Source organism: Bos mutus, chromosome 5, assembly GCF_027580195.1.
Source record: "Bos mutus isolate GX-2022 chromosome 5, NWIPB_WYAK_1.1, whole genome shotgun sequence".
In the NCBI taxonomy this organism is placed as follows: domain Eukaryota; kingdom Metazoa; phylum Chordata; class Mammalia; order Artiodactyla; family Bovidae; genus Bos; species Bos mutus.
The window spans coordinates 48319455-48340660 of record NC_091621.1 but is presented as its reverse complement, the minus strand read 5'-3'; the positions used below and the strand labels follow the sequence as shown (position 1 = coordinate 48340660).

Genomic DNA, 21206 nt, shown 5'->3' with positions numbered 1-21206 from the left:
CAGAAGAAAAAATGTGAAAAGAATAATGTTTTATAGATTGAAAAACTTATAATGACATGTTATAATAACAAAGCAAATACAAAATAGTAGTTTTGTACCACATATAAATAAAATTTTCCAGGGAAATCTTGATCACCACAATCATCTCCCTACAGTTTACTAGACTGTCTATTACTAAGAGATTCCAAGATCAAAAAATATAAACAAATGAGCTTTTCAGAGAGAAAATCCAAAAGATTCTAATTCTAGGAAGTAAATTGTACATACCAAAAATTTTGTTTCTGACTTCTAGCATTCAGAAGAATTTATATATTTGAAGTAATAAGAAATGTATTGATTTACTCAATGAATAAAGAAGTGTTTCTTTGAAGGTTTTCAAAATACTGTGGTCAGGCAAAATTTTAAGAGGTCTTTTCTTTTTTTAAAAAACCAATCTCAGAGTTCTAAAAGCTCATCTCTAGAAACAGAAAATACATTACCTAAAACCACTGTACATGTCGATGGGGTATTTTAACTAGTTATCAAAATACATTCAACACTGGAATCATCATTAAAAGAATACAGCATAAAGAAGAAACAATTTGTACATAAAAAAAGCAAAACTCTACTTTTCAACTTCTAGTTGTGCTTTTTCAGCTTGGCTTCTTAAATTTCGGCATTCCTGTTTTAACCTCTCCACCATTTCCTTCAGTATTTGGTTTGAATTCAGCAACTCATTTTCTGACTGTGCCAGTGAGGTCACTTGGATCTGCAAACCACTGATTTGCTTAAAAGAGAAGAAGAGAAACATAAACAAATGCAACAGAGTATGAGAGACACAGAAGACACTAATCTTCCCTCACAAATGTCCCACCCAACTGATGTGCCCTTGGGGATGCCCTGGAACAAAATAATAAAAAGCAGCAGCATTAGGATCATTTCTTAATATAACCAGAGACTATAAAGAACTTTATTCCTCAATCTGCAACTGAGTCCTCTCTCCTCTTGCCCAAATAAGCAGGCCAGAAGAGGTACTAGAAACGGGGAGAAGGGTCCTTAGAAAGAGAGCAGCAAGGTAAGCAAAGAGAATCCAAATATGAGTCTCCTAGCCTCCTAGGAAAGAATAGATTTTAAAAGGTGAGCTGGGAAAGCTGCTAAGAAAACCATCTCATACTCCCACAAAGTTGTGATTAGCACTCCATCAGGGGGTTCTGCTTTCTGAACAGTCAGAAATCATAAATACAGAAAGGCTCACTCTCACATTGTTTCTGAGTAGTTTTCAAGCAGTCTATACATCCAGTGTTGGGCAGAAGAAAGATAATTTGAGAAACCTAATGAATGGTAGGGATTCCTTTGCCTCTAGACCCATTTATCAAACTGTGAAATGTCACTCAGGCTTCTCTATCCCAGTTTATCTGGGAGTACTTTTTCTCATGAAAAGTAGTTGATTACCTAGTTACAAATTAACAGGCTAGGAGATTCACATCACTGCTCTTAAGTTCTATCCAAATAACACATTTGGGACACATTTATACCTACTTCTTGCAAAAGCCATTTTACCAATTAATAAACAAGTTCTCCTTTTTCTTTCACTTTCTTCTACCTCTAAAAGCCATTCTCTGAGAGAAGTTAGGAGGCAGAGAGTTTAAGTGATTTCAGATCAAAAGAATTCATTATAAGACAAGAGTCAAAAGAAACCAGATTCTTTATGCAATAAAGAAGAAATAATTCCATTACTTTCTGATGGTAGCAAAGCCATCTACAGAATTATATAGGTACAAAAAGCAATCATCAGAAAAATAAAGTAAAAAGGTTATATCTCAGATTTCTATTTTAGAATGAATTTCTCCAGAAGAATATTCAGTATTTTTAACTGAAGCTGTAAATATTAAATCTGTATTATAGATGGCTGAACAAGCAACCTTCAAAGAGCTTAATATTTTTCCATATCTTCAGGATGACAGAAAGCTCAATGCCAATGAAACTAGATAACTTCTGAGTATTAAACATTATGCCCTCCTACTTCAGACTCAGAAACCGTAACTATATATGCAAAGCATAAATCCTAAAAATGGAATTTTCACTCCTCATGTTTTGCCCATATAGATCTTTCCTAAACCCAAACAACTTGAATTAAAATATGAATTTCCTTCCATAAATACAACTCTTTAGATTTCACAGGGATGTAATTTAAAAAATAGCTCATGGAATAAGAAATGCAAAGTTACAAGTCAATCACACAAGTAACTCAAAACAGGGATGATCTTTCTAATTCATTTTTTAAATTTATAATATCAAAATATTGTCCTTTAAAATATAATTTTAAAAAACTGATCTTGGGACCTCTCTGATGGTCCTATGGTTAATAATATGACTGTCAATGCAGGGCACAAGGGTTCAATCCCTGGTCCCAGGAAGATTCCACACGCCATGGGGCAATTAAGCCCCCGTGCCACAAGTGCTAAGCCCACACACCACAACTAAAGCCCAAGCACCCTAGGGCCCATGCTCCACAGTAAGAGAAGCCGCAGTACTGAGAAGTCTGCACACCACAACCAGAGAGCAGCCCCCGCAGCTAGGAAGACTGTGTGAAGCAACGAAGACTCGGCACAGCCATAAGTAAATAGTGATAAAAACTGATCGTGGGCCACAGCATATAAATATTATAAGAGAAACAGCAATTAGCAAAAGAAACTTAATGAACTAGAGCTTAAAGAGGTTTAAACACTTTATCTTTACATATCAACCTCATCAATTCATTATCAATTGAAATATTTTCAGAATTCTTATATATAAAATGCCAATAGATTCAAAACGCAGATTTAAAGAAGCACTTAAAAAAATAAAAGCAATATGTTTGCTAAAATAATACCTGTTTCAGGTCAGAATTTTCTTTTTTTTCTTTTTCTGCATTTTCAATATCCACAATTTGTTGTTGAAGTTTTAACCTAAAAGTCACAACCCAACAAAAGATATTATTAAAAATCCATAGTTCATATATTTCACTGAGTTAGACAATCATCTTACTGAGTGCTCATACTGACACATGGCATTGTCTTTATGCAAAGTGGTAGATTCAAAGGCAAAGATTTTGACTTCAAGCAACCAAGTCGTGTTCATATATAAGTAAAATGTAACAAATTTCTACTTCTGCTATGAAAAAATCTATGAACTATGGGCACAGAGAAGATGAGAAATCAATTCTATCTAGAAGGATGAGAGATTACTACATGGAGATGTAACTCTGATGGGTAGGGCTCTGCCAAACACAGGGGACAGCCTGAACAAAAGGCTTTGGTGGAGAAGAGCACAATGGGTTAGTAACGCAAGAGAAAGCAGTCCAGTTCAGGAGGAGCCATCTTACAGCCAGGCAGTGTTTCACAATTTACAACATGCTTTCAGATATACTGCTTCTTCATTTTCATTCCACTAGGTTATACAGCTTCTAAATGTATCTTTAAAGCCTTCCATGATGTCTAGAGTATAACAGACAACTTTTAATTAAGGTTGGCCAGTTTAGTAATTTCCCACAATAGTTCTATGGAAGTAACAAGAGTCATCTTTATAATTTCAAATAATACAGAAAGGCTTAGCTAAGTCAGGCCCAAATCACATTGCTACCAAGCAGCCAAATTAAGATGGGACAAAGATCTTCTCATACCTAAGTATTCCTGTGTCTCACTTCATTATGCCTCAATTATACTGATTTTAAATCCAGAATTTAAAAGAAAACTATCTAGTACAAGACAACATACCATGTTCTGTAAAATATATTGAGTTTTCATCCCTGAGATGAAAGAACACTTACACAATTTGTGTCCTCTTCAAAAGGAATGATACATTCTCAGCCAAAACCTTAAAAACACAGTGCATCCCTGGTGACCAAAGGACTAACCTCATGAGAAAGACTTTACACTAATTAGCTTTGACAGGATAAGCTCTCAACCCTCCCTTTTAAAAATCCTTCAAACACTTACCTCAAATATAATTTATTTGGCACATACTCTTTATAGTTTAGCATTAATAGCATGCCTTTTCAACCTAATTACAACTGCTTCTTGGGAAGACAACATTCTCAAGGGCCTAGAGTTGTGCTTTAAACACTAATAAAGATTCAGTATTTGCTGATGGACTAAATGAACCAACTCAAATCTTGGATTAAATATTTAAATGCACAAGTTGGTTGGACAATATGACATGGACGAACCATAAAATACATTGCTTCTGAGATAGGTACATACAAAGCCAGAAACAATTGCTCTAAAGGAAGAGAGCCAGTCTTGCTCTGCCTGTGCTCCTTAGACAGGACTAGTCACACTCTGATTCTGTAAGTCTAGCTATACGTAATGCTCTCAAACCTGTGCATTTTCCCCTTAAATGTTTATGGTGTTATTAATTTGGCACTTTTAGGTTACTGAGTTAATAAAAGTTTCTTTCTACGTAACTACGAAGATGATAATAGAGGAGAAAACACTGTGGGTCCTCTCTCAGGTCCAGAGTTACAGTGCGGCTTCAAATATAGCTTGGCTCTTGTCAAGATTTTGGATACACCTGGTAAATCAGTTAAGAAACAAGACCCAGTTATGAAAGTATTCAGTTCAGTTCAGTTCAGTCGCTCAGTTGTGTCCGACTCTTTGTGACCCCATGAATCACAGCACGCCAGGCCTCCCTGTCCATCACCAACTCCCGGAGTTCATTCAAACTCACGTCCATCAAGTCAGTGATGCCATCCAAGCATCTTATCCTCTGTCGTCCCCTTCTCCTCCTGCCCTCAATCCCTCCCAGAATGAGAGTCTTTTCCAATGAGTCAACTCTTCCCATGAGGTGGCCAAAGTATTGGAGTTTCAGCTTTAGCATCATTCCTTCCAAAGAAATCCCAGGGCTGATCTCCTTCAGAATGGACTGGTTGGATCTCCTTGCAGTCCAAGGGACTCTCAAGAGTCTCCTCCAACACCACAATTCAAAAGCATCAATTCTTCAGTGCTCAGCCTTCTTCACAGTCCAACTCTCACAGCCATACATGACCACTGGAAAAACCATAGCCTTGACTAGCCGGACCTTTGTTGGCAAAGTAATGTCTCCGCTTTTGAATATGCTGTCTAGGTTGGTCATAAGGAGTAAACATCTTTTAATTTCATGGGTGCAATTACCATCTGCAGTGATTTTGGAGCCCAAAAAAATAAAGTCTGACACTGTTTCCACTGTTTCCCCATCTATTTCCCATGAAGTGATGGGACCAGATGCCATGATCTTAGTTTTCTGAATGCTGAGCTTTAAGCCAACTTTTTCACTCTCCACTTTCACTTTCATCAAGAGGCTCTTTAGTTCTTCTTCACTTTCTGCCATAAGGGTGGTGTCATCTGCATATCTGAGGTTATTGATATTTCTCCTGGCAATCTTGATTCCAGCTTGTGCTTCTTCCAGCCCAGCGTTTCTCATGACGCTTTCTAAATAAATTATGTAGACATGAAGAGAAACAAAAATGCCCTACATACAAAATTCGAAGCCAAATAAACCAAAAAATGATAGAGTATCTGACAATCATTAAACATGAAAGAGGTAAGAATATCACTTTGGTAGACTATAAAAGATGATCTACATAATTCTCTTCAGTTCACTCTGCTGAAGCAATGCTGGCTTAGAATTCACAACTGGTTGGAGATTTTTATTTCTTTAAGGAGAAAATTAGTCCTTGATTTAAGATCATTATAGCTAGGGATTCTAAGGGATATTTACATTTAACAAAAAGTAACCTTAACAGGGATAAATTCAATGGTCTTAAATTTCAGTAACAGTAAGAGTTCAAAACATGTAGATATTATTTTGAAAAAGTGTTGAAGATGATTAGAAGGTTTTGAATAGTCAAAGGGTATCACAAGCCAAAAGAAAATAAGTTTTAAAAGTACAAACTATAGAAGAAAGTACAATTAGTTTTCATAAAAGGATCACGCGATCTGAACTGAACCTTTGAGTCTGAGGAGAAGGTAGAGGTGAAGAAGAGGGTAACTGCCAAAGCAAGACTCCAGAGGAAATAAAGGGGTGGGATGAAAAGTACTACTTACTTTGGATATAAAGGGAAAAAAGAATCTTAATAGAAAGGGAGGAGGGGATGGATAAAGATACAGGAATTCTCAGATAGTAGGAAGTGGAAAAAGTTCATATCCAGGATCCTTTGCTCAGGTACAAGTAAGAGCATGGTGGGACAGTGGACACAGTTTCCAAGCTGAATGGCAGCAGGGGAACCAGTCTAAGAGATAGGAGGAATTTTTTTTTTAAAGTACAAGAACTATCAGTTTCATTATCTTCAGTGAAAATGGGGTGGAAAGAAAAAAAAAAAAAGTGTCTGAAATGACTGGCTCTAGGAGATGACAAGGTCTCCAAACCACGGCTAAGTGAAAGGGCTTAGAATACAGATGAAGAATGCCAGAATTGAGATAAAATAAACAAATGGCTAAGGTGTTAGAAGAGTCAAGAATATGAATAGTATGATCAGTAAGAATGATGGGAAAGGACAGAAAATAGAGAAAACCTGAAACAGAAGTGAAGGTCCTCAGGGACCATTGGGGAATATTCTGTATGTCAGTAACTGGTAGAAAAAAAGACAGGCATGAGATAGATGCAAGCAACATCAAAGGAAAGGCCATTTTAACCAAAGTTAGTCAAACAATTGTAGGCAGATTCTTTACCAGCACAGCCAGAAAGCTGAGTGCCAAAGAACTGATGCTTTGAACTGTGGTGCTGGAGAAGACTCTTGAGAGTCCCTTGGACTGCAAGGACATCAAACCAGTCAATCCTAAAGAAAGTCAGTCCTGAATATTCACTGGAAGGACTGATGTTGAAGCTGAAACTCTACCTGATGTGAAGAACTGACTCACTGGAAAAAACCCTGATGCTGGGAAAGATTGAGGGCAGGAGAAGGGGACGACAGGGGATGAGATGGTTGGATGGCATCATCGACTCAGTGGACATAAGTTTGAGAAAGCTCTGAGAGTCGGTGATGGACAGGAAAGCCTGGTGTGCTGCAGTCCATGGGGTCGCAAAGAGTCGGACACCACTGAGGAACTGAACCGAACTGACTCAAACAATGGTCTGAAAGCAAGAATGGGATTCACAAACAGTGATTTCTCTTCTTGGTCCCTAGTTGTAGGAGACAGGATGGAGAAATAATTTCTACTTAAAAATGCTGCCAGGCAATATACCATCGGGACAAAGTTATCAGTGAGGGGGGTGTTTTAAAAATGTAGAGACTATAAAAAAATTTTATTGGTAATGGGACACATTTCAGAGGCTACAGCAAAAATTGTTAATGGATTACTGATGGGGAGAAGTTGAAAAGTAAAGGGTAAGTTGAGAAATGAGAAACTATGAGATCAAGTGCTTTACACTTTGAAAGTAATTATGAAAGAAACTATATTTGAAAGTAAGCAGACTGGAAAACCAAAGTACAAACAGAGTATGCAGCTGCAGAGAAGTTCAGTGGGAAACACTTGGAGTAACAGTGAGATGGAGCTGTTCTAAGTTCTCTTCAAAGTTCTCTTGTACTGACTACTGCCTACGTTTTCTATGACACGCAGCTGATGTATGTCATTTCAACATTCAGTTAACTATTTACTGAGTACCTACAAACGCAGAACCCAGTCCTAAGTGTTGCAGATACACCGGAGAATAACAGACAAAATCCCGTCTTTAAGGAACTTACAGTCCAACAGCACTGTCTGATAGCTTTCTTTAATGATGGAAATGTTCTATAATTTGCACATCCAATATGATAGTTCCTAGCTACCTGTGGCTACGTACATTTGAAATGTGGCTATTATGACTGAGAAACTAGACTTTAAACTCTTGGCTTCATTTGATGTCAGTCTCAATTACCACACAGAAGTTGTATTTGTGATTTCTCTATTGTCTAAGATCCTTAGAATCAGTTTTTTGAGAAAGGCAGTTTTTCATGAAAGCCAAGGTTCTTGCCCTGAGTGATGGAAATCGTCTCTGGTCATTATTAGTAAAGAAAAAAGGACCTTCCTGGAAAGATACACGAGACTCTATGAATAGACAGAGAACTAGAGAGCCAGAACCAGGCTAGAGTAATTGGCCTGAATTACAAGCAAGGACATGTCACACAAACTGTCTGGTCTGTCAAAAGCTGCCACATATTTTTCCATCCCTTATTTTGCTGTTCAAATTCTGTAAAAGAACTTGTTCACCTGGCCAAGTCTAAGTCTCCTGCTCCCTACTAAGATGATATGCAACAGATAATTCATCTCAAGATACAGTATAATAAGTAGAAAGGAATATATATAGGAGAGAGTTTTTTTAAATGTTTCTAAAAAACTTAAGAAAAAATTAGAAAGCCACAAACAGAAAAATACAGCTCTGGCTTTAAACTGCAAAACTTTTAAATGATCAAGTTCTCTTTCTTTCAGTTTATTAACTGATGCTATTTCTCTAAGACACCTCTTCCCACTTGTGGTGACAAATTGCACTTTACCACCTCTCCCTCTACATACCACCACCATGCCCATGCACTCAGAAACAGGCAATAAAACTTCAGCAGAGTCAGAGTGCCCTATCCCTCTGGCCACAGTGGTGGGCCCAGGGACAGGCATATGAACCATACACAAAGTCTTTCCAGATTTTCCTAATTTGAATCATCAAGTGAGAACTCTGACTCTGATCTCAAAAGACAGTCTTGTCCTCACAGAGAAAGCAGTAGAAGAGCAGCAGATACAGGAGTTAGGAAAGAAGAGAGGAGGCAGGGAAAGGAGGGAAGAAGTCACTCTCATCTGGCACATTTGAGTTCCTGGATCCAGCTGTCCGTGAGACCAGCACAATCCCTGTCCTGTCCAAATATATCTCAGCCAATAAAGTACCACCCCCCAACCCTGCCACCACTTTTTGTTATGCCTAAGTTAGCTGAAGCTGGGTTACTGCCATAACCAAAAGTTGGCTGGGTATGTGATCTTATTTAAAATTGTGTAATTTTAACATGTTTTTAATTTACAGGTAACTTTATAAATTTTACAAACTTGTGAGGGGGGAAGCCTTTTGAAATACAGAATACTAACTAGAATAATCATTTTATTATTTAGGCCAGTGATGAAGAAACCATGTTAATGAAGACAAGAGACTGGAATGTAATTAATAGTTGAAAGCATCTGCCAAAGTGATTAACCCCACTTTGTAAATAAATGGATACTTCTGCTTTATATGCTTTAGGCTTTTCATAACCCTAGCAAAACCTTTTTCTCCACAGGTAGTCTCTTTCTGACCTACCACAAATTCTATGTAAGACAAGTCACAATGATGATTGTTTTATTAACTGGTCAAAATAGACCTGGTTGATATAGCTAGACTTAATAAATCAGAAGACCAGAATTGCCACGGGAAAAACACAATTATTGACCATTAAAAAACGTACAAATTTTGTGAATTAACCCTTCTGCTAATAAATATATTTTAAGTTGGTTATTAGGTCCTTATTTTAATAAATTAGGGTCCATCAGACATTATAAATGGCCTGGAGAAACTGAAGAGGAATCAAAAAATGATCAAAGTGGCTAATATAAAATCATTTATATTTTAAAAATACAGGAATGAAAGCTGCTTTATATAGCATAAAAAAATAAGGGTCAAGTTCATTATTGTCTTCAAGTGATGATTGCTGCACATTTTATCACTATAGCAACAGAAGCCCAAACCAGGAGAAACAGGCTTAAATTCTAACAGAAAGGATTCTAATTGGCCAAACGGTGGGACCATAATAAGATAAAACATTAGAGTGAGGTTTCTGGGGTGAGGGCGGGCCCCTCTCTCTCCTTTCTGGAGACTATCAAGAAGAGATTTAAAAAAGAGCCAAACTGTCCTGATTCATTAAAAAAATATGTACCCACCTAAAAGCAAAGAGTAGCATAAGACTGGCTCTCAAAATCCGTAACAGATTTATGATCCTAGAATTGTCGTAGCTAACATTTAAATTAATAGCTCATAAAACCTGACATTTGTAAATAATACATATATCTTTGCCTGAGGTGATTCCTGGGTAATGAAAATTAAAAACTGTGTTCCAAAACATAACCTACAGCTTAATGAACATGATTAAAAAAAAAAAAAAAAAACCTCTCAACTGTAATCTATATAATTAGAAAGTCATTAAGATTTTAGAATTTTTTAAAAAGCAGATATAGGGGACTTCCAGGTAGCAAAAGATAACAGTAAATGCCTAGTTCTATGTTTTATACACACACACACACACACACACGTCCTACAAAAATATAGAAAACCAAGATCAAATAAAGCCAGACAAAATCACATCTTTCACATAAATGGAAGACAGAAAATGCCCAAACTTCAAAATACCTCTAACGAAAAAGAGGAAGATAATTCTAAATCTCAACAGGCGATCTCTTATGCTCCTCCTGCATGTGTGCTCACTGCATGTGAACAGGCTTAACTCATCCATTAAAACAAAAAGGTCTCTAGTTTGGATACAAAGCAAGACCCAGCTGCTTATGTATGCTACACATAAAAGACACATTTAAACAGACAGACTAACAGTAAGTACACCAGGCAAATGGAAGCAATAAGAAAACAGGAGTAATAATAATATCAAAGTGAAATTCAAGCCAAAAAAAAAAAGACAAAAAGAAAGTGCTAACAGCCACAATTCATAAGTGTAACTGTTATAGTTATCTATATACCAAATAATATAGCAATCACCTATGAAGCAAAAAAATTACAAGAAATGTAAGGAGTCATAGATAGAAGCACATTAAACAATAGGAGACTTTAATATATAACTCTTTGTACAAGACAAATGAAGAAAAAATAAAAGTATGGAGAAGAACCACCACAGTTAATAAGGTAGATCTTATGGATGTATATATCAAATTTTATACTCTTATAATTGAGCACTTTCTTTACTAGCCCTTATGTAACACTCACAAAATTGATCCTGTATTACAGGTCTAAGACTGGGATAAGGCAAGAGAGGTGCCCAGGGTAAAAAAATTAATGAGACTCAGTCCAGATTTCCTGCAAGTCCAATGTCAACACGAACCCTGATTGCCTCACTGGCTTTACACTAGTCTTGGCCTTGTTATACTAGGTCACAAAGAAAACATTAGTATGTCCTATAAAGCAGAAACGGAGAAGGCAATGACACCCCCACTCCAGTACTCTTGCCTGGAGAATCCCATGGACAGAGGAGCCTGGTAGGCTACAGTCCATGGGGTCGCTAAGAGTTGGACACGACTGAGCGACTTCCCTTTCACTTTTCACTTTCATGCATTGAAGAAGGAAATGGCAACCCACTCCAGTGTTCTTGCCTGGAGAATCCCAGGGATGGGGGAGCCTGGTGGGCTGCCGTCTATGGGGTCGCGCAGAGTTGGACACAACTGACGCAACTTAGCAGCATCAGATAAAGCAGAACTAACAGAAACAATACTCTCTGATCACAATGCAATAAAACTAAAATTTAACAATAAATAAATAAGGCCTATCACCTGGAAATTTAAAAAGCTTCAGTAACTTACATGTGACTGTACTGGAGACAAGGCCTTTAAAGAGGTAACAAAGGTTAAATGCAGTTATATGGGTGGGTCCTTATAAGACTGGTGTCCTTATAAGAGGAGGAAGGAGGTAGCAGGGATACGTGAGCACAGAGGAAAGGCCCCATGAGGGCACAGTAAGAATGCAACCACTCAAGCCAAGGAGAGAGGCCTCAGGGGAAACTCAACCTGCTAATACACAGATCTCAGGCTTCTAACCTCCGGAACTATAAGAAAATAAATTTCCATTGTTTAAACTACCCCTGTCTATGGTATTTTGTTATGTATGGCAGCCCTTGAAAACTATTCATTTCACCTTCTATTAAACAACCACACCTTCTATTAACACATCTTCAGTTAATCCCTAGGTAAAAAGATGCAAATTAAAATTAGAGAATTTCTAAAAAATAATGATAATTAAAACACTACATAACATAATCTCTATGATACATTTAAAGCAGTAATAAGAAAATTCTCAGTATGACACTTTTACCAATAAAAATGAAAGAATGAACATTAGGTGAAGTAAATTTCCAACTCAAAAAATAACCAAAAAAATTAAGAAATAAACTAAAAGAAAGTACAAGGTATAAAACATGATGTTAGAAAACTAGGAACCCACAAAGCAGCTAGTAGAAAATACATGACTTTAGTAAGGTCACAGAATTCAAGAACAACACATAAAAGTCAACTATATTTCTAACTATGTGTGTGTTTTCTTTTTTGGAGGGGCTTCCCTGATAGCTCAGTTGGTAAAGAATCTGCCTGCAATGCAGGAGACCGTGGATGTTAGCAATAAACAATTAGGAAGTAAAAAAATTTTTTAAATAACTGTTTATAATCACATAAAAATGCTTAGAATTAAAATTAGTACAATATGAGCTTGATATATACAATGAACACGACAAAACTTTGATGACAATAATTAAAGATGACCCAAATAAAATATAAATGTTTTCAGAGTAGAATCAGTGGTAAAGAATCTGCCTGTAATGTGGGAGACACAGGTTTGATTCCTGGGTAGAGAAAATCCCCTGGAGAAGGAAATGGTTAACCCACTCCAGTATTCTTGCCTGGGAAATCCCATGGACAAAGGAGCCAGGTAGGCTACAGTCCAAAGGACTGCAAAGGGCTGGACACAACTGAGTGACTAAGCATGCATACAAGCACAGTGCCAGGCACTGATCCAAAAGCTGAAAAGAAAACTGTAGGCCTAAACCAGGACTTGTACCCTGGTTATATTCATCCTCCCACTTATCATTCCCATCTCAATATCACCCCACTACAGGTATTGAACTTGTCCCTTTCAGGATAGAGAGTGTGTCTTAGTTATCTGATTCTCCTGAATGCCCAGTATCTAGAATTGAGCTTGGTACACAGTATATGCTCAACAAATGTTTGCTGAACAAAAAACTTCTGACTCCCAGTCCAGTGTCCTTTGGGCTTCCCTGGTGGCACTAGTAGTAAAGAAGCCGCCTCCCAATGCAGGAGACACAAGAGATGTGGGGTTCTTGTCCCCCTGGGTCGAGACACAAGAGATGTGGGGTTCTTGTCCCCCTGGGTTGAGAAGATCCCCTGGAGAAGGGAATGGCAACTCACACGAGTATTCTCGCCTGGGAAATTCCATGGACAGAGGAGCCTGGCGGGCTACAGTCCATGGGGCCACAAAGAGTTGGACACAATTGAAGCAACTTAGAACACAAATACAGTAGATGGAGAGACAGGCCATATTCATTGACTGGACAGACCGTGAGATGACAACTCTTCTTAAACTGAGCTACAGATTCAATGCAATGCCAATCAAAATCGTAACAAGCCTTTGTGATAAACTGATTTTCAAATTTATGTAGAAAGGCAAAGGACCCAGGGAAGCCAAAACAATCTTGCACAAAAAGAACAAGGTAGAAGATATGCACTACCTGAATGAAACTTCTATGAACCTACAGTAATCAAGAGAGTGATATTGGTGTCAAGACAGACATACAGATCAATGAAACAGAACAGAGCAGAACACAGACACACACATATATAAGGTCAACTGATTTTCAACAAAGGTATCAAAATAATTCAAATACATAAGATATCTGAGCAAAGATTACATGGGAATACTCTGTACTAGTTTTACAATGTTTTGTTAGCTATGAAATTATTTCAAAATAAAGTTTAAAAAATATGTGTGTATATAACCTAATACTCTGTAGTTCCCTTCTGGCCGACTCTTCTGCCATCTGTGAAGCTCGCAATTTCTCTTCACACTGATCCTTTTCAGACTGCCTGCAGACATCATGTTCCACTTTCATTTTCTCCAAATCCGCTAATCTGCTCTCAAGTTCTAGCCTAAAACAACAAATGATAATTATATTACAAGAACTACAATAAGCATGATATGACAGGATAATGTTTTCATCTGCAAGGAGATTTAACCAACAAAATAAGGTAATTACTTACTTTTCATCTTGTAATTCCAAAAGTTTTTGATAACCTTCTTCTTTGGCAGCTTGTACTTTACGTATTAATTCACGGTCCTTTTCTACTAAGAGCGCCTTGTGGTGTTCAACAGCTGATTTGAGAATTTCATTGTCTGACTGTAATCCTAGTATTTTTTAAAGAAGAACACTCTACTATATTCAATGTTATTAAAAAGAAAAATTGTAATTAAGACCAAATATTCATAAGTCAGTAAGACAAAAGAACACAAAGTCTCTCCAAATACATATCTCAAAGATCTTTACATTTGTTGACAAGTTTTTCTTAATGAAAAAGACTACCACTCAGACTCCATTTGTCATTTTATTAAGCATGCACACAAAAAAACCTTAATAAATGGTATATACATTTACTCATTTGGATCTTGAGAGCTGGGGACATCGACCTGGGTAATATCAAAAGAGGTTTAAATACTTCTAAAAGGGTCTGTAATCTAAATCCACAGAAAGCTAGCTGGGAAGCAGAGTGAATAAAATTAAAACCTATTAGAACTGTTAGATTTCTAATATAAATTGGAAGCTTTCAAGTGTGTCCAATGAATTCACAAATTTTCCTTGTAATGAAATGACAAGTATTTTGTATATGGGATGATTAAAACAAATTCATATCTAACTCAAAGTTTAAAAAAATGCAAAGCTGGCTCTCAAACTCTAAGTTCCAAAGAAAATTTGCTCCCTAACACTTTGAAAATCCATGAGTCAACATCAAGCAGAAATGAATAATGAAAACAGTCATTCATCATAAGCTCTGTCTGAAACTGGAGTCTAGTTCAACTAAAGACCAATTTGATGACAGCTGCAGGTCCAGGCAGCTTATTTCAATACTTAAGTCAGGAACAATATAAATTCTGAGAAATCTTAATGATAAGGACATTCTACAGCTAAACTGGAGTTTAAAAATAAGCTAAGATTGAACTAGACCCAACAACTGGCGTAGCATCTACCTAAAAAAAAAAATTTTGACTTAAAAATTGGACCTGAAACCCACCTTTGTTCCTTATATTCTTTAGAATTAAAATGATCTGAGACTAATAATCACATGATCTAAAGAGATTTTAAGTTATAAACCCTGGAAGTATGGAATCCTATCCATAAAGTTTTACTTAATTTATGTATTAATCAAATAACTATGATATAACCTTAAGATTGATTTTTTAAGTTACATCACAGAATGAACATTTGACACACAAACAATACATATGTGCTCTAAAATTAAAATTCAATTAAGCTTAAAATTGGAAATAAAAATTCAGTTTGATCTATTTTAGTAATCTGAATTTATATGTGACAGTAACAGTAAAAAGCATGGGAAATCATATATTACCATCCAGTTCACTTTGAATTTTATTCCTTTCTCTTTCTAGCTCACTCTTAGCTCTTGCTGCCTCCAGTTTGATGTCTGTTATTTCTAGTTTGTTTGAATGCTTAAGCTCCTTTACCTGTTGATAATCAGAAATTGAAATTACTATTGGTCATTTTCTTGCCACTAAGTGCTAACCCAAAAACATTAGGAGAAAGGAGGGAAACCTTTGGTAGCAGAGTACAGAGTGAAGCAACTTCCAGGAGGGAAGATGCTTCAGTGCCTAGAACAGTAGTTGGCACTGAGGAAACAGTCTGCTTCTAAGAGAACTGAGTCGCTTCTTTAAATAGCTGGGTGGGGTCATCTGGCTTAATCTGGTCTTTAAAAGTTTAACTGCAAGTACCTAAAATCTAACAGTCAATGACTGAAACATCTTCAGGGAAGAAATATTGATGTCTTCTTCCAAAAAAGAGTGCTGGTAACAAGAAGGCATTTTAGGTATAAGACACAGCATACAAAGTATTATAAAAGTAGAATATCAACAGTCTGCTCGGAAAACAACAACCAACTTGTTACAGATACAACATAAGAAGGTGTAAATCTGTCAGGGAATAAACCTATATGCCACACAAAAGGACTGTTTATCCTGTTAGCTGTTAAAGATGATATAAGCAACTGTATTTCAGAAAGTTAACTAGAAGTGTGTTGGATCAAGAAGCTGAAAAGAAATGAACCAATTATGAGGCAAAGGACTGACAAAGTGGACAAGAAAGAATCATCTACTGAATCCAGTGACTAAATTGTGTGTGCATGTGTGTGTGCGGTTGGTTAGTAGGTTAAACAAGTACAAAATGTATAAATCTAATTTAAACCTTTACTGCCAAAATCTGATTCTTTTAAAGACCCAAGGTCAATGTAACTAATATTTTCTATACAGTTAACCAACACAGCTTTTTCTCTAAACATTCCTTTTGAAAGCTGAATGATTATAGTTCATAAGTAGTATTGCTTTGTTTATTCAATAAATATTTCTTGAGCGCCTATTATGTGCCCAAGCACTGTCTGAGAAGCCTGGGGATACAGCAGCAAAGAAGAAAGTTTTGTCTCTCTAATCATCTGCACTACTCTCTAAGTTTCCATATCCCTGCCCTTTGGTGAGGTGTTTTCCAAAATTAGGTACAGTACTATATTGAGGATTTAACCATATAGACATAAAGATTAGATAAGTCTGCATTCTCACAATTATACTATTGTATAAAACTATTAAATAAGAGGAGAAAAATCACAACTATAGAAAGGCAAATATGTAAAATATAAGACGGTGGTAATAGAAGCATAAAGGATAGGTTACTTGAGTGCAATAAAAGTCTATAAAAACTAGAGAAGGGAGTTTGAAATAAATCAGGAAGAGGTCCCAGAGCCAAAGAGGGCAAAGATGAGAAACAGAAGTATCTTACTGGAAAAGACTCTGTCTATGAAAGGTCTTGGAACTGTAACAGGGTTTCGTGCAAAATCTTCACTTTGAAAAGAAACAAATTAAGAAAGTACTGTGCTGCCTTTGTACTGCTAAGATCACACTAAGACATAACCCTCCAAATTAACCCACAGATTTGCAAATGGTACTACACAAAATGAATACCTTGTGCTGACATGAGATTTGCATTTTTAAATCTTCCTGAAGTTCTTTTCTATGAAAGCAAGTCTCAAAGAACAATATTTACAAAGCTCTAAATGCTTTCAGAGCAGCTAAAAAATTATATTCATTTTAAAATTCAAACTTGCTATAGATTGAGTTTTTATAATTTCATGATAGAATTCATAAATGCTTTAAAATTTAAATACAGCTATAATGTATGACAAATGTAATCATAACCTGCTATTATACACTAATTGCAGAAGGTTAAGAATGACATACAGTTCATTAGCAAACCACACTGTAGCTGCTTTATAGATGAGGCAGAAAATCAGAGCCATGTTATTTTGCAGAATCTTTCATTTCAATGAGAACTACAAAATATATAAAATTATTTTTAATTCATTCAGATTTACTGAAATGAGAAAATATTTTTCAATTAAATTTATAATCAATGAAACTAAATAAACAGTTCAGTCGCTCAGTCATGTCCGACTCTTTGCAACCCCATGAACCACAGCACGCCAGGCCTCCCTGTCCCATGACCAACTCCCGGAGTCCACCCAAACCCATGTCCATTGAGTCAGTGATGCTGTTAGGGGAAGCAGACTGATTGAAACCACTCACCCTGGCCAGGCACCATAGTAACCATTTGCATGAGTTGTTTTATGACAGGAGATCCTGATAAGGAATAGGGAACTAAAAAGCCACCACCAACCGGAAGAGTTCGCGAAAGGTCGAAAGGAGACACCGGAGTCCGGCCACTTCCCAGAATCCCTCTCGCTAGCATCCATCTTGGCTGAGCAATGCGTGCTCCACCAGGAAAGACTAAATGAGAGTGATTGGCCAAAGATCACTGAAAACTAATCCCATCACCATAAAACCCTGCGAGCAGAGCTGTTTTCCTGGAGAGAAAACAGTAGTAGAGACCCTACTGCTCTCTACCCGGGTGCCGTTCCCAATAAAATCTCTTGCTTTGTCAGCACGTATCTCCTCGGAGAATTCTTTTCCGAGTGTTAGACAAGAGCCCAGTTTCAGGCCCTGGAAGGGATCCCCCTTCCTGCAACAATGCCATCCAGCCATCTCATCCTCTGTCATCCCCTTCTCCTCCTGCCCTCCATCTTTCCCAGTATCAGGGTCTTTTCAAATGAGTCAGCTCTTTGCATCAGGTGGCCAAAGTATTGGAATTTCAGTTTCAACATCAGACATGAAGTTATCCTCAGACTACTACTATTATTAAACTAGTGGTATATGCCCAAGCAACAGGCATTCAAATTTATCTAAGGACCCTGATGAGTTTGTTTTCCTTTAGTGCCATATTTCTAAAATCGTAAAATGACTGCACTTATACTAACAGTTTATTAACTTCCTAAAAGATATTAAAAGGAATTATTTTATTAAAAATGGAAAAACTTGTATGAATATTAATTACTGAGTTATGACAAATAAAAGTACTTTCTATGAGTAATATGAACCAAATCCCAAATGGGTATAATAGTTTCTTTCTGCCTCTAGATTCCTAGTTTTTAACTTTTGTACTCAAACACCAAAAACTCTAGGAAAACCAGGAATCTTTTCTTAAATAAAATGTACAAGTTAAAATGTCGCACATAATTTGAAAAGATTTACAGTCTTCTTAACTTCCCAGGGCCAAGCTACCCTGTTTGTTTTTTCCACAATGTGTTTTCCATGTAGATTCTAGTCTTTGTGAATTTGCTTTATGCTTCTGACACAAGAGAAGTATTAATATTCAGAGAATATTAGCTAGTGTTAATAAAACTTTAAGAAGTATAACAAAGTAGCAAGAACAGGCATTTTATAAGGGTTCAGAATCTGTTAAATTACACAAACACACACAAGAAAACAATATGCGTAAGCAAGAAATTCAAATATAGTTGAAAAAATGTATTACTCAAGAAGCTCTTCAAGTAAATTCCAAAGAGACAGTATTCAAACTCTGATCTTTTTCAAAGGTCAGAGATGGAATGACCTTATTAACTTACATAATAAGGATAACTCTGTGGGATGACTTCCTTAAAACTATACATTTTATTGGAGTCCTAAAGCTCAAACACCTCAAGAGGTAACAGAAGAATTTATCTAACTGAATATAAAATATGTTTAAGGTCATTATTTTTAGGCCATCTTTGGTAATACTTTTTTTTTGGTAATACTTTTTAATCCAAGACATTGATAGTTACGTGACATAACTGTTCAAAACCTAACAAACATTTACAAATCTGAATAATTTAGACAAAAACACCCCAGGTGTTCCTTTGCATTGCAAGCAATCATTTGTGAGAACTACAAAATGTTGATGAAAATTTCAAGTTGCAAAGAAAACTGTGACAATGCTTAAAACATTATTTTAAAATTTATCCTTCCAACAAAATATTTTTATAATGCAAGATCTCAAATGAAAACTTGATTTGTCTAAAGTTGATGGGTGGTTTCTAATAGACCATTTATATGCAAAATAATGCAAATGTGCCTTTAACAAAACAGGCAACTCTTAGCAATGTATGTTAATAAGTCTGAAAGTGGAAAATATATGTATTTGCCACAGAAAAAACTGGGTAGACTATCTTCCAAGGATGGCATCTAATATATCTAATATTATGGCTTTGGCCTTTCAGACACAGAAATCCAATTTTGTCACTACACTTAAAGACAACTCTCAAGGTCAGAGAGAGATTACTAAAGTTTACAAAGTTCACACTACTGAAGTTTACAAAAAGTGATCTATAAAACCAGAAAGTCAGTTTATTAATCATGAAAAAAAAACTGTAATGGAAACTAGAATATTCTAACCCTGAAGGACCAGTGCATTCTCTCCCTGTACCAAAAATTTCAGAGAAAGCTGCTTAGGATAATGCAATCAGAACCAAAGGAATGGGAGGAATTGATTATTTCATAGCCACAACTTAAAACAGATTGAGGTATTCCTTTCCACAGTACGAATAATCTCTTCAGTGGGACCAGAATACTCACACTCTGCCAACTAAAACTATCTCTTTCTTCTGTCATAAACACTGTTTGACTCTGGACAAGGAATTTATGATGAATACATTACTTCTCTAGATAAGTCCACATATTTCTACCAGACTATGGTGTTCCCTATGGTCTAGAAACTTTTTTTAAGATGATTTTACATTACTCTAATAGAAATATAATACATGATCTCATTGACAGAAATCAGTTTTATTTTTAAGTTCTTAGAGCTGCCCCAAGTACTACTAATATAGGTATATTCAGGTGATTATATATTAGTCTTATGCTAAGTGTTTTATATCTAAGTGCAGAATATCTCATTTAATCTCTGCCACACTCTATAAAGTATTAGTCTTCTTTCATAAAAGAAAATGCTAAAGTCTTCATAGAGAAAGTAAATTGCCCAAGATCACACAGCTAGTAAGGGGAAGAAATGTAATTTGAATGTCGGACTCCCCCCAGTGCTGATATTCACTACAGTATTCTATAAAGTACTTTCATCATTGGTATCCTACTTCTGGTTACTGGAGCCTGGAAAATCCCATGCACGGAGGAGCCTGGTGGGCTGCAGTCCATGGGGTTGCTAGGAGTCGGATACGATTGAGCGACTTCACTTTCACTTTTCACTTCCATGCATTGGAGAAGGAAATGGCAACCCACTCCAAGGTTCTTGCCTGGAGAATCCCAGGGACGGGGGAGCCTGGTGGCTGCTGTCTATGGGGTTGCACAGAGTCGGACACGACTAAAGTGACTTAGCATAGCATAGCATATATATACTGCCTTTGAGGGAGGAAAAAACATCTAAATTTCTGAGAATACTGTATATTAAAGATGCTCAAACCACTATATTCTTTAAAAAAATGCAGATCATGCTGCTGATTCAGTCATTTAACAAATATTAATTGAGTGTCTACTGTGTGCCAGCACTGTTCCAGGAGCTAAGATCTAACAGTAACAGAAGCAACATCCTGGTTCTCCTGGAGCTTATATTTGATTGAAGGAAAAGGGATATAAAAGACAAAAATAAACAAATTTATCACATGGCGTTAAGACATATAAAGGAAAATAAAGCAGATAAAAAAGACAGAGAGTAAGGTGGAGGAAGAGGGAAGATGGTATTTCACTAAGTGAAGAAACAAAAGTCCTCTCTGATAAGGCAACATCAGAAATAGGTGAGGAAGAAGCAATATACATATGTGAGGGAAGATCATGCAAGGTAGGCAAGCACAAAGGCCCTGAGGTAGACGCCTGATCAAAGAAGAGTGAGAAGA

At 36.5% G+C, this 21206-nt stretch overlaps 1 protein-coding gene across 3 annotated transcripts in view; it reads right to left on the bottom strand.

The window, feature by feature from the left end:
* The window catches only part of CEP83 (centrosomal protein 83), a 140237-nt gene that overhangs the window by 25751 nt on the left and 93280 nt on the right, over nt 1-21206 (bottom strand). For all 3 annotated transcript variants that reach the window (XM_070370914.1, XM_070370913.1, XM_070370915.1), the window contains 5 exons: nt 15336-15450; nt 13974-14118; nt 13713-13862; nt 2852-2927; nt 609-766 (listed from right to left, as the gene is read on the bottom strand). In XM_070370914.1, coding sequence (XP_070227015.1) covers nt 609-766; nt 2852-2927; nt 13713-13862; nt 13974-14118; nt 15336-15450 — 644 coding nt within the window. The remainder of the gene's footprint in view (nt 1-608; nt 767-2851; nt 2928-13712; nt 13863-13973; nt 14119-15335; nt 15451-21206) is intronic.